Below are 13,744 nucleotides of genomic sequence, written 5' to 3' on the forward strand. Positions count from 1 at the left end.
AAGGTAAAATTTTTTAGTCTTATACAAAAGTCCTTCATGCCATACTTTATCAAACGCCTGAGCCACATCTAGAAATATAGCAGAACAGTACTCTCTATGTTCGAATGCCTTCCTAATTTCGTTAGTTATTCTATTTACTTGCTCTACAGTGCCATGTTTTGCACGAAAACCGAATTGGTGCGTTGGTATTACCCTATATTCATGAAGGAAAGGAGACATCTTTGATAGTAACACTTTTTCAAATATTTTAGAAAGACAGGGTAGAAGACTGATTGGTCTGTATGAATACGGCTGTGTCAGGTCTTTTCCCGGTTTATCTATCATGATTCTCTGCGACTTTTTCCATGAAATAGGATAGTATCCGAAACTAAAAATTGCATTAAAGAGCAAGGAGAGCACTGTTGAAGCAATATTTGGTAACTCAATTAGCATTTTTGGAGTAATATTATCGTGGCCTGACGATTTTTTTGGATTAAGCTCTTTTATGATACTAACAATTTGAGTAGTTGAAGTCTTAATAGACCCAAGTGATTCGTTTGTGGTATTGTGGATGATTGGCAACTTAAAATTGTTCTTTGGGCAATTTGATTGAAATACCTTTTCTAGGTGATTTGCAAAACAATTTGCCTTATCTTCGTAACTTCGTGCCCAATTACCATTTGACTGTCTTATAGGCATGTTGGAATCTACCGGTGGCTTAAAAGACTTTTGGGCTTTCCAAAGAGAGTTTTGCTTGGTAGAATTTGGACACAGTTTCTTTATATAATTTTCAGTGCTGTATTCTTCCTCGCGTTTAAGCGCTTTTTTAACTTACGTACAGCAGATTTCAGTTGAAGCTGAGTAGAAGGAGAGCGATGTATCTGCCATTCGCGTCTAGCTCGCCTTTTTTCGTTCACAAGCTTTTCTATTTCATTATTAATCATGTTTCTAAGAACCTTAATTTTTCTTTTTGGTGTTGCCAAGACAGCTGCATTAGTTACTACATCATTAAATTCTTCTATACTGTTATCAATATCTCTTCCTGTATTTATTTTTAAATCTATGTTAATGTGGCTACTGATATATTTTCTATATTTCAACCAGTTTGTTTTATGAGTTGTTAGAGAAACTTTCGGCTCAACTATCATGGGCTGTTCGCATAACTTTATTAGTACAGGAGAATGATCAGAAGATAAGTCAGTACATGTATCTACTGTTATTAGCGATCTATCTATGTTTTTGACTACAGCAAAATCTATTAAGTCTGGTATTTTGTTTCTATCACTGGGCCAGTATGTCGGCTTACCAGGAGATATTATATCAAGGTATTGTGCTTATTTATAATAGTGTAGTACAGCTGCCGTCCTTTCGGATTAATAAGACGTGAGCCCCAGTACATGTGTTTTGCATTGTAATCTCCACATGCTAAAAATCTTGGACCTAGCGTTCCAAAAAAGTCTTTAAATTCGCAATCTGTAATTTTAAAGCGAGGTGGACAATATATAGCAGTTAGATTAAGGTCAGCACCCCGATTTTTCAAAGATATTGTTGTAGCTTGTAACTGGGCTGTAGCATGCGGTTCTAAAGCGTGGTGGCTTAACCGATTTCTAACCAATACTGCTGTTCCACCGTGCGCCTTTCCATCTGGATGATTTGTAGCATGAAGTCTATATCCCGGTATAAAGAAATTGTTCTTATTTGTTAAATGAGTTTCTGATAGCAGCATAACATCTATGCTTTTTTCAGTCAGAAATTGTATTATCTCCAGTTTGTGTTGGTTTATACCATTGGCATTCCATATACAAATATTTAGTATACTCATTTTTTAGATAATAAGGTCTGTAGCATTTGATTTTGTGATTTGATTAAATCTTGGATTTTCAATATGTAATCGTGTGAATATTAACTCCAAATTTACACTATCTTAAGAAGTACATTTTAGTGATAGCTACAATTTTTATTAAACATTTTACACTGAGAAATTTGTATTACACAAAAATTTAGCTTGACATAGAAATAAATTGCTTATTTTGAAAGAGTCAGTACAGATCACCACTCAAGTAATGTGCTAATTAGCAGCTGTGCTACCAGTAGTATCATGTTGAATTGAGGTATAACCTTGTGCGGGTTCACTGCTGGTATCGTGTCCACGAACAAGATAAATCGTTGTTTGACAATTAGGGCAAGTTGTACACAATTCCGGCTCGGGGGCAGGTACAGGAGATGATTGGAGCGGTTGTTGATTTCGGGCCGCTTCAATTCGTGGCTGTGATAACTGCAAATGTGATCAAATGAAGATAAAAGATGTGAATTGAGTTAGATGAAATACATACATTCACATAATTTATTTATAAATATTCAAAAAAAAGTAGGAAGAATAATTTACATGAGGTTCTTTGAACGACTGATTTTTACACTGCATTGGTGATGAAGTTGTTTGGGGCTGATGGGTGGGAACATGCTGCTGTGATAAAATTTCTGTTGTTTGTTGAACTGGTTGTGCGGAATTTGGATTGTACAGTTGTTTTCCTTGATACTGCTGCGATTGTGTATGGGAAGCATCACCTTGAGCCTGTATTTAAAAAGAAAGTCTAGATAATTTTACATGTGAATATTTATTTATAAATACGGTTTACCATCGAATTTGTGTGACTTTGATGTTCATATGAGTCATTCAGTCCCTATATATATTAGAAATACAAATAAGAAAAAATGTATTTTGATATATGTTAATGGTCAAACATTTCGGAATTAGAACATTTTACCGCATGCCTATTTAAATGTGTACGGGAAAACATATTCTTTTTTAAGTATTCTTCATCAACGTCTTGCAAACCCTTATTAAAGCATGCAAAAATTAATTAAAAGGATTTTATTTTCGGTCTTCATATCTAAATAATATTACCGATCGCTTTTCTACACCTTGTGGCCGTAATGATAAGCGACTTAAGGCATCCAACGGATTTTTTCGCTCCTAAGTCATCACTAATTGATTAATCAATTCAGAGAGAAGTATCAGAACTTACATTTATTTTGGCCTGCTCTGCCGCCTGACTGGGTGTGAGACTCACCTCGCTAGCCGTTTTCTTACAAAGGAGAAAAATAAAAAAAAATCCGAAATCTATACATATGAACTTACTACGACCTGCATTTTCGATGATTGCTGTTTGGGCAGGGCCTGAAGATTGCCTCTTCTGGATTCCATTTAAAAATGCTTATATATTTATATTTTGCTTTCGATACGCGAGTATTGGGAAATTTTTTGGTTGAAGAAAAATATATGTATATACTTTCCTGGAATCAATTATTGAATTCTTTCAGTTTGATATTTGACAATTATGAATAGGTTTTCTAATCGATTCTAACTTCACGCAAGTGTTTTTAAAATTATATTACTTTTATATGTACGGATTTTTCTGCAAAAGCGGTGCTTCTTCTAAAATCTAAACAGTTTAACTAAAAAAACTAACTACTTTACTCCACTCGTTGTCTTTGGGCGCTGCTATCTTGTAAAAAATGGCATGTAAAAGCAACAACAAAGTTATCCTTTTGAATTTTACAGACGAATATGCGCATACCCCATTAAACCGCAGCGTTGTGCCAAAAGTGCTGATCATTTGTTTGAACCTCTATTTGTTTAATAGTTTGTTGGATTGGCTTCTCTCCAGTGAATCGAAATCATTGCATTCAATTAAAGTCTAAAAATATAAGTGAGATAGTATAAAGATTGACCGATATAATCGGTTTAAGGTCTACTGGAATGACAAAAATCAATATGTACAGTATGGAGCTAACCCATTGACCGATTTAAACAATCGTTCTCTTAATCTGAATAAAGTATTTTACATATTGAGTGAACCAACATTCTGACCACTATTTGCGTAAAGTTATATATTCTCTGATCCATATGTTATATTATATATATATATATATATATATATATATATATATTATTTATATACTGTAAATTGCAAGAACCTTATTGAATTGTGTTATATGGAAAATGACGTGTCTGTAGTAGAATTAAATGCGGCTCTGTCATATTTACTTACAGACTGGGACTATTACTAATTCGGTTCGTAACATTTCCTTGGCATCCCAATCCTATAGTTTGAAAATGGGCGAAATCGATTCACTACCATTTCTACTTTACCACAATTTTGTAGTCCATCTGATTCGTTAACTTTACACTAACTAAGTTAAGCACCAGTGAAGATATCGCCATAAAATTTGCACAAATACTGTATAGTGTGGTATAGACCGTCTAAAAATCGCCGAAATCGGATTATAACATTGGAAGGTCCCAGATACCGAACATGAGGACTTTAAAGCATGCGGCAATTTTTTATTGAAAATATCGATAGATTTCTCAGATATTCAGAGTAGATGTAATAGTGTGGAGGATATTTTTAAAAAGTTTCAAATGTGAGCGTCCGTTTCAAAACGGATATTTTTGACATACAAATATAGCTTTGTTCTTTGAAGAAAGAAATAAGTAAGAAATCGGTTGTAACCCACAAAGCTGAGTATAATGCTAATTTCAATCAATATGGTCAATTAAAAGTACTGGGAGAAGACTAGATTCTAAAAGATATAAAGAAGAGAATTAGAAGTTACTGGATAAAATTCAATTATTAAAGAGATTTTTTCTTTAAGAAACTGGCTTGTGGTTAAACCATTGGCAAAGTGAAGGTCTATGAAAACTGTTGATTTGAATCTGGTAGAGATTTTCCCAGCAAGTTAAGAGTACTGAAACACATACTAACACCACTACATAGTATACATACACATACACAACAAAGTGTAATGCTCTGAACACAAAGACAACGACACGACGCACAGTGGGTAAAAGGCGGAAAAATATGTAGTTTTTAACTATCTAATTTTTACAAAATTTCATTCCAGTAGTGTTTCTAGACAATGAATATAGTTTAATTTATCACGTATTTGCGAATTCACATTTCACTGACATAACAACTTATTCTTAAAGTCAAATAAAAATATAACTCTTGAAAATTGTAAAAAATATTGAGAAAAATATGAGAACAGACATTATGGGGTTTCGACGTTTTATGCAATAAGAAGTACCTTTAAATTCTATCCTAATATATATTATAATATATTATTAAATAATTATTTTCATTTCATAGGCCTTATTCATGTCTATTTTGACAAAGATTTAAAATAAACACATTTTTTAAACACTTTTACATAAAAATTATAGTTTTGACCAAAGTGTATTCAACAAAGTGAACTAAGTATCATATACATTTAATTTTTTTTACCCGTATTTGACAAGTTTGTTGCCATTGATTTAACCCTTACATTTATTCAAAAATTCAAATTTTTAAATTCAAAAGTAAACAAATTTCAAACAAAAAAAAAAAATATTTTTTAAATGAATAAAATAAAGTGCCGAATACTTTCTGCTTATGCATAACAGCTCATGGAAGCAATTTACTAATGTTTTGTGCTCCAACTGACAAATTGCAAACAATTTTATCAATATATATTATATTGTTCAAGATAAAAAAGACACGTTAATGTAAACAAATACATGAAATGTATACTATTTTATTGTCAAAAACGGGTATGTCAAATACTTAGTTTACTTTGTTGAATACACTTTGGTTTTGACTATTAGCTACATGTACCTACATAGTCTAGTTAGTCCTAAAATTTTATGTACACTTTAAGGAATATGATAACGAAAAAATTAACTGCGGATACGTGCGGATAAGGATCAAAGATAGCTATGAACGGTTGTTGTGACAACGGGCGCAATTGTTTGACTTATTGCGCGTCCTCACATATTGCTAATTTAAAGTAGCGTTTGTGTAATTTCGAAATTCGTAGAGTAATAAAAACCTAACTGTTCTTAACAAGTGTGATTTGTATAAATATATATTGCAAATAATATTTGCAAAGTGTCATCCGTTTCCATAAGTAATCGACAGCTACTGAAGAATTTATTCGGTGCGGCCGATGTTAACGCAGTTTTTGAGGGATAAATTCCCTTCTTTTAGTGAAGATAAGGTGAAGTTAATTTTAGAACAAATTAAAAAAAGGTACATAAGTTCATTCAATTCAAAATGGAACCAGTGCCACAGGAAAAAAAACGTACCATTTAAAAATCATTCCGTATGGCTGGATAAGAATTTTACTGTAGAGATGGTTGATAAATTATTACCCGGGACTTCAAATAAACGTAGTTTAATTGCTGGACGACCGGTAAAGAAATTTAAAGAAGGTAGTCAAGGGGCTAAAGGTTACAAGGTCCAACAACTTCGAGATAAGTACTCTGAACAAGAATTAAAGGCCGCAGCTGGATCAACAGCTATTAAGAAGACATACATAGATTCTCAAAAAGCGTTGGCGATGTTAATTGATGCACAGTTATGAAAGCATCAGTATGAAGTTGTGCGAAATGTGCTTAAAGACTTCGGATGTGATGTGTTGCCACCGTATTATAGAGTTCGGGAGGAAAAAAGGCATTGTTACTCTGAAAATATTACTATTACCCAATATCTGCAAAAGTTGATTTGCAAAGTTTACTTGATCACACAGCTAAAAGAATTATTTTGGCCGCCGAGAACTTCACAAATCTAGCTCATGTTCCAGAAATAATGACTCCAACATCGAAATGGGGTTGTGACGGTTCGTCAAATCAAAGTCAATACCACTAGTTCATACCTAACGACTTTGATGGTATATCTGATGCAAATTTATTTATGGTATCTATGGGCCTTTAGTGCTTAAAACTATAGACGAAACAGACAAGTTATGGAAGAACTTTAGGCCATCTTCCACAAAGAGTGTGGGATCGCGCGCCTGTGTAAAAATCGCCGAAATCGGACTATAACATTTCAAGGCAAAGTTATTATAACTTGTCTCCATCGTTCATATGGGAGCTATAGGATATAGTCGCTCGATGTGGCTAATTTCTATATTTTAGATTTTTTGGTGAAAATTTTATAGCGATATCTCAACGGTAAATATTTATGGCGGCGGCTTCATATAAGCGGACCCACCGTGCGACGTGCGACGGCAATGACATATCAAAAGCAATTTCATTGTTGCCTTACTGAAACGTTTCACTACAATAAAATTTAAATATTTTGGAACCAAAAAAAACGTCATTTCGTCGTTTTGAATAGGTGGTATGATGACATGCAGGTCGGATTACCCCAAAAGGTCATTTCATCCATACCAGGAAGGATTAGGGCGGTAATTAAGGCAAAAAGAAGCGCAACAAAGTATTAATTGAGATATTACCTATTAGACAGACTAAAATAAAAACAATCACCGCTCTTGAAGAATTTAACATTACTATTTTTTTTGGTAACAATTTATTTTATCTCTTATTGCAAATACAAACAATTCCTCATTTAATATTTTTTCCTGTATGAATATTTTAGTTCATAATTCCAATTTTTTTGGCTAGCACTGTATATGATTAAATTAATATGTATAGTTATAGTGCTGCATTCATATAAGTTGATAATTAATTAATAATTTTCGGATCATTAAATATATTTCATACTAATCAACGACAGCTACTATCACAATTAATTTATAGGAATTTGCACATGATTTGACGGAGTCCGATCACACAGTACCATTAAGCTAAAAGCTCTAAAGTTAAGTGTAAAGTGTCTGAACAGGTTAAACATTTTCCTCTAGCATGTAATCAAATAGTATGAGAGAGTTCTCCTGAACATTTACTTTTTCGTTGACTAAAAATATAAAATATAAAAATTAATTACCACATACACTTGATCTCTTTTTTGCACGGGTAACTGGGACAGCAAATTATCAATGCAAAAAAAAAAACAAATTTTTCATATAAAACTTACTATATTATATTCGTACAGTGAGAATTTACACAATTAAAACACTGCAGATTTTCATAATATTGGGCCTAATCATTGAATCCGCAGCGAAATCGATTTCGATACGATAAAGATTATCGTTCGAAAATTTTCATCCAATCATTCATTCAGTCGTTAATCTGCTTTACCACAAAGTGAGAACGTAAAACTGTCGACAGATTTGATAAATTAAAATGTCTGTGCTCTTTGCTTCTTTATAAAAAAATTAAAACTGACCTCCTCATCGAGTGAACTTAAATTTACTTAAATGAAAAAATGTTTTTTTTTTTCGTTTAAACTTAATTTAGAATTTATTTGGAATATTTATTCGAATATACATATAAAGATACTTCGAAAACTTGTTCTAAAAAGAAGCATACCAGTATTTACCTATGGAATTTTATTGGAACAAAAAAAGTTTATAAATAAAATAAAAAACACGTGCAAAATAGTAAACCAACGTAAAAAAAGGTAACTAGAAGGTGTAAACAAAATCGTGTAAAAAACCGTCCAAAAAGGAGATCCAAGTGTATTTTAATTTTTGCCAACATCTGAACATATTGTCCCCCTTTTAGCCTTCCTCAATACGAAACATAACATGTTCGGCTAAACTAAACCCTTCCATACTTTTCAAAATGAAAACAACACTTAACAACATTAAGCAGGGCTAGTCTAAGTCTGGTGAGAGAAATAGTTGTCACGACATGCATATATGGAACCTTTCTTCTGTACTAAATTCCACATATATAAACAATGTAAGTAGTGGTATACAAGGTTATAATCAGATAGATAAACACATAATATATATACACTGATCCCCGTTTAAGAGCCTTTCCTGCTTAAGTGACAATATTTTATGGCATCGTTGTTTTTTCTCTAAATGTACATATAGAATTCCCCGCTTAAGAGCCTCCGCTTAACTGCCTTTCCCGCTGAAATGCCTGTAATATTTAAACCACAAATACACCATTGCTTGTGCCTTTTTTTATTTTTGTCATTGAATGCGCTGAGTATTGTCAAAAGGAAAACATATACATAGTTTTGTAATGTTTTTTTCATATTTATTGTTATTAATAAGTATTTTTTTTATTAATAAGAAATAAATATTACTTTCATTCTAAAAGAAAAAATATTAGATCGAAATATTTGAGAAAAAGCTTGGCAAGTAACTTGAGGCACTTAAGCGGGATTCATTTAAGTGCCTTCCCGCTTAAATGTCTCAAAAGCCTTGCATGTTAAGAAGGGGCACTTAGGCGGGTTGGTGTTAGTGCATATAAGGATATGTTTTAAACTTTGTCTTTGTGTCTTAGACAGTAAATTGCAGAGAGTATTAAGAGTACAATAATTAAAATAATTAGATTTTTAAGATGTAAAAACGTACCTGTTAGCATCTTCATCTTCGTCGAAAAATCCTTCATATAACACAAATTTATTAGCTTGTGGTATAATTTTTTCCAGGCCATAGTATTTCTTTAAAAATTGTATTAACTTCTCAGATGGCCTGTCAACTGAGCATTTAACTGGACTCCAACTCTCCTCTTTAAGCATTATATCAAACAGTATTTTACCTATTCCCATACGCTGTCTTGAATCGTGAATGTAGAAGTCTAATATACAACGTGCTTTATCAATTTTCTTCGTCTGGCCCGTACTATCGAAAAGATATAAATTTTTGGTACCAATTTTCAAAAGTCCTATAACGACATCGCTGAAAATAATTAATAAAGTTAATTACAAGAAAATCTGCAATTCAATACATATAAAGGGTGATTTTTTAAGAGCTTGATAACTTTTTAAAAAAAAAAAACGCATAAAATTTGCAAAATCTCATCGGTTCTTTATTTGAAACGTTAGATTGGTTCATGACATTTACTTTTTGAAGATAATTTCATTTAAATGTTGACCGCGGCTGCGTCTTAGGTGGTCCATTCGGAAAGTCCAATTTTGGGCAACTTTTTCGAGCATTTCGGCCGGAATAGCCCGAATTTCTTCGAAAATGTTGTCTTCCAAAGCTGGAATAGTTGCTGGCTTATTTCTGTAGACTTTAGACTTGACGTAGCCCCACAAAAAATAGTCTAAAGGCGTTAAATCGCATGATCTTGGTGGCCAACTTACGGGTCCATTTCTTGAGATGAATTGTTCTCCGAAGTTTTCCCTCAAAATGGCCATAGAATCGCGAGCTGTGTGGCATGTAGCGCCATCTTGTTGAAACCACATGTCAACCAAGTTCAGTTCTTCCATTTTTGGCAACAAAAAGTTTGTTAGCATCGAACGATAGCGATCGCCATTCACCGTAACGTTGCGTCCAACAGCATCTTTGAAAAAATACGGTCCAATGATTCCACCAGCGTACAAACCACACCAAACAGTGCATTTTTCGGGATGCATGGGCAGTTCTTGAACGGCTTCTGGTTGCTCTTCACCCCAAATGCGGCAATTTTGCTTATTTACGTAGCCATTCAACCAGAAATGAGCCTCATCGCTGAACAAAATTTGTCGATAAAAAAGCGGATTTTCTGCCACTGATTTTGGTAATAAAATTCAATGATTTGCAAGCGTTGCTCGTTAGTAAGTCTATTCATGATGAAATGTCAAAGCATACTGAGCATCTTTCTCTTTGACACCATGTCTGAAATCCCACGTGATCTGTCAAATACTAATGCATGAAAATCCTAACCTCAAAAAAATCACCCGTTAGATAGTACTCCTAGATTTCTGTGTATCATTAACATTCAAATTTGTAAACTATAATGGTAAAAAATATCTCATCAAAATACCATTACAAAAATAAGTTCAATGGGAGCGTTGGAATAAGAAAATACTGAAATTGAGAATGATTATTACAAATTTCGAAATACAGTGTCTACTTCAGTGAAGAGGAAGTGCATAAAGCACATTTCAATATGTTTGTTGTTTGTGTATAGAGCGTATGAATTGCCTAGAGTTATCTACTTTTTGGTTTTGATTTCCGGTTTGGTTGTAGGGTGCACTTGCATTGTGGTATTAATTTTTTTGATGCATTATATCTTTATCAAGAGTTCAGGAGTTTTGTTTCGCTTTTTCAGCTTGTTTTACTTTTTCAGAAATTTTTTTTGTTTACACTTTTTCAGGACTTGTGCTTGTTTCCCTTTAAGATCGTGAATTCGTTTAGATTCCTGTATTTAACGGAATTTGGTTTTCAGATGACAAAAGTTGTTGTCATCCCAGTTGAGGTCCTAGTTACTTACTTATGTTAAAGACCATTAAATATATATTTTTATATTGGTTGAGATATCTTGATGAAAGAGAGGAAGACGTTTTTCTTGGCACCATAAGAAGGTTAAGTTCGAAGATGAGCGTAATCGGACCACTGCCACGCCCACAAAATGGCAATAACCGAAAACACATAAGATGCTATAAATAAGCCATTAATTAAGCTATTGAAGTAAAATTTGGTATGAAGGATCGCACTATGAAGGTGCATATATGGATGTAATTTTTGGGAAAGTGGGCGTGGCGCTGCCACCTACTAAGTTTTTTGTACATGTCTCGTAAACTATAATACTAAAGCTGTATCAATGAAAATTTCTATAGTCGTTTCTTTCAAGTACTACCTTATAGAGTTCAAAAATGGAGGAAATCGGATTACAACCACGCCGACCTCCTATACAAAGGTTATGTTGAAAACTACTAAAAATGCTTTAATTCAGTAAAAAAAACCACCATGAACCTTTATTTTCATTATAAAGATGGTACAGAAAAGCTGAACTCAAAATGGTATACAAAATTTTGAATGGGCGTGGTTCCGCCTACGTATGGGTCAAAAGCCATATCTCCGAACTATTCGACCAATTTCAAAAATTCGGTTCATAATATTTTCCTAGCATCCCAATGATATGTTATGAAAATAAGCCAAATCGGTTTACAACCACGCCTATTTGCCTTGCGTCGATCTGAATCGATTACTTTGCAATATATAAAGAATGCACTCGTGAAGATATCGGAACAGAACTTTACAAAAATACTGCATTTAAAGAGTGGCTTCGCCCTTCTAAAAATTGGTCCATAAGTTTTCAAGTCCTATATATCGAATATGAGGACCTCAGTGCTTTAACAAATATTTTACCGAATAGGTGCCTCACGATATTTTGAATAAATTCTGAGGGAATATGTTCTAATAATACATATGTCTCCGTGCCAAAAATGAGTGAAATCGGGTCATAACACCCCCTATCTCCCATATACTTACAGCCCTGTTCTGTGCACTTGACAAATTTATAAAATATTTTTTAATTTTTTTCAAATTTGTGTTAAGAAATATTTTTTTTGGTATTGTGTGACAATTTTGATGAAAATAGTTAATATTAGGGTTTTCAAATTTTCCATGGACTTTATACCATATACAGTAGTTTCCCGAAATAACGAACACATTAATTGTCAGGCCTGTTCGTTATATCGAATTTTTCGTTAATTCGAGTACTCACTTAGAGGTATGTTTTTCAATAAAAATGAGTTAAATATCCGTAAATGGCAGTTTAATAAATTGTTTTATTAATTATTTGTTAAAAAATGAAAAACCATAACAAAACCATTCAAATCCAATAAATTCTTCCAAAATGGACCAATTCTGACACCTATACTTCTATGCTGATCAATAATTTTTTATAAAATTTAACATTATTCCAATTTGCACATTTCTTTTGATTTTTTTTTTCAAGTTTTATTTTTAATTCTAGTTCGATGTCATTTGATTTTTTTCTCTTTCTTCATATGTCTTCGTCATGTTGTTCGTTAAATCGAGTACTTACAAATCCCCGATGTTCGTCATTTAAGGTACTCAAAACAAATTTGCTTGTTCGTTATAAGCGTTTTCGTTAAAACGAATATTCGTTATTTCGGAAAACTACTGTATGTGCTGAATATGTGAGTCAAATTGTTTGTTATGTTAATAATATTAAATAAAAAAATTGCGAGAGTATAAAATGTTCGGTGACACCCGAACTTAGCCCTTCCATATTTGTTTTGTTACTCATCGATGTGTTCATTTCATTGATTTTCTTAAGAATTTTTTGTATCTATATCTGACGCATTTGCTTACGTGATTGCAACACGGAATTCGTTCCTTAAGAAGTTGCGCCACCCTGAAATTTTCAAACAAATGATTTTTTTTGTTTAATTTCAAAGTCTATATTCTAACGAGTATTTTGATGTCTCCGAAAATAAAGTCTCAATAATTACGAAAGTCAAAATTTGTTTTTTTTTTAAACGGCCACGTCATTCCGTTCAAAATGTATCACTTTTTAAGAAAAATATTGTTTTTTTAATATTTATAAAGCTTAAGATATGTATAAATAAGCAATAAATGTAAAGATGACCTACCTAAAATATATAATACTTTAAGGGGTTAAGGATAGACATTATTACACAATGTTTTGACTTGAAGTCACGAAAATTAAAAAAAAAACTTTTATAATTCCCAAAGTTATAGCTGTGTGTGTTGACCCAGTTTCAAAAAAAGGTCCTTGTGGTGACTATCATAAGTCCTTGGAGATTAATGTAATATTAATCGGATAAAAAAATTAATTTTATAAATAGATAATCCGGGGCCTGATCGAAGCTTGTTTTTCATTAACAAAATGGTGGCCTCAGGAAATTTTTATCTAGATTTTCGGGAAAAAAATCAACAGTTAATAGTTTTTGAGATAAAATCATTCGATCTTTCTTAATTGAAAAATTAATTAATTTTAATATTTAAAATTTCAGCCCAATCGGCGCTAGTTAAATACAATAGCCGAAACAAATTTGCATACAAAACTAGCAGAAATTTAGAATGAATTATGAATTTGGTATTGGTTGAAGTAATAACATAAAATTTTACTTATAAAACAAAAGTGTTGTGATATAGATAGGAAAAG

At 32.6% G+C, this 13,744-nt stretch overlaps 2 protein-coding genes across 9 annotated transcripts in view; one reads left to right on the forward strand and one right to left on the reverse strand.

Annotated features, from left to right (window-relative positions):
* The window catches only part of LOC128921584 (craniofacial development protein 2-like), a 39,095-nt gene that overhangs the window by 8,291 nt on the left and 17,060 nt on the right, over positions 1-13,744 (forward strand). The gene's annotated exons all lie outside the window — the stretch shown is intronic.
* The window catches only part of LOC105218665 (alpha-tubulin N-acetyltransferase 1), a 59,868-nt gene continuing 48,035 nt past the window's right edge, over positions 1,912-13,744 (reverse strand). For 2 of the 6 annotated variants that reach the window (XM_029044476.2, XM_054229617.1), the window contains exons 4-6: positions 9,232-9,558; positions 2,366-2,551; positions 1,912-2,254 (exon numbers count right to left, since the gene is read on the reverse strand). In XM_029044476.2, coding sequence (XP_028900309.2) covers positions 2,029-2,254; positions 2,366-2,551; positions 9,232-9,558 — 739 coding nt within the window. In that variant the 3' untranslated portion in view covers positions 1,912-2,028. Of the gene's footprint in view, positions 2,255-2,312; positions 2,552-2,615; positions 2,661-2,744; positions 2,817-2,884; positions 2,954-3,005; positions 3,066-3,118; positions 3,337-3,557; positions 3,678-9,231; positions 9,559-13,744 lie in introns of those variants that run through there. The other 4 variants (XM_011194390.3, XM_054229618.1, XM_054229619.1 and 1 more) reach the window with 4 other exon arrangements.

This window comes from Zeugodacus cucurbitae, chromosome 4 (assembly GCF_028554725.1).
Source record: "Zeugodacus cucurbitae isolate PBARC_wt_2022May chromosome 4, idZeuCucr1.2, whole genome shotgun sequence".
Classification (NCBI taxonomy): Eukaryota; Metazoa; Arthropoda; class Insecta; order Diptera; family Tephritidae; genus Zeugodacus; species Zeugodacus cucurbitae.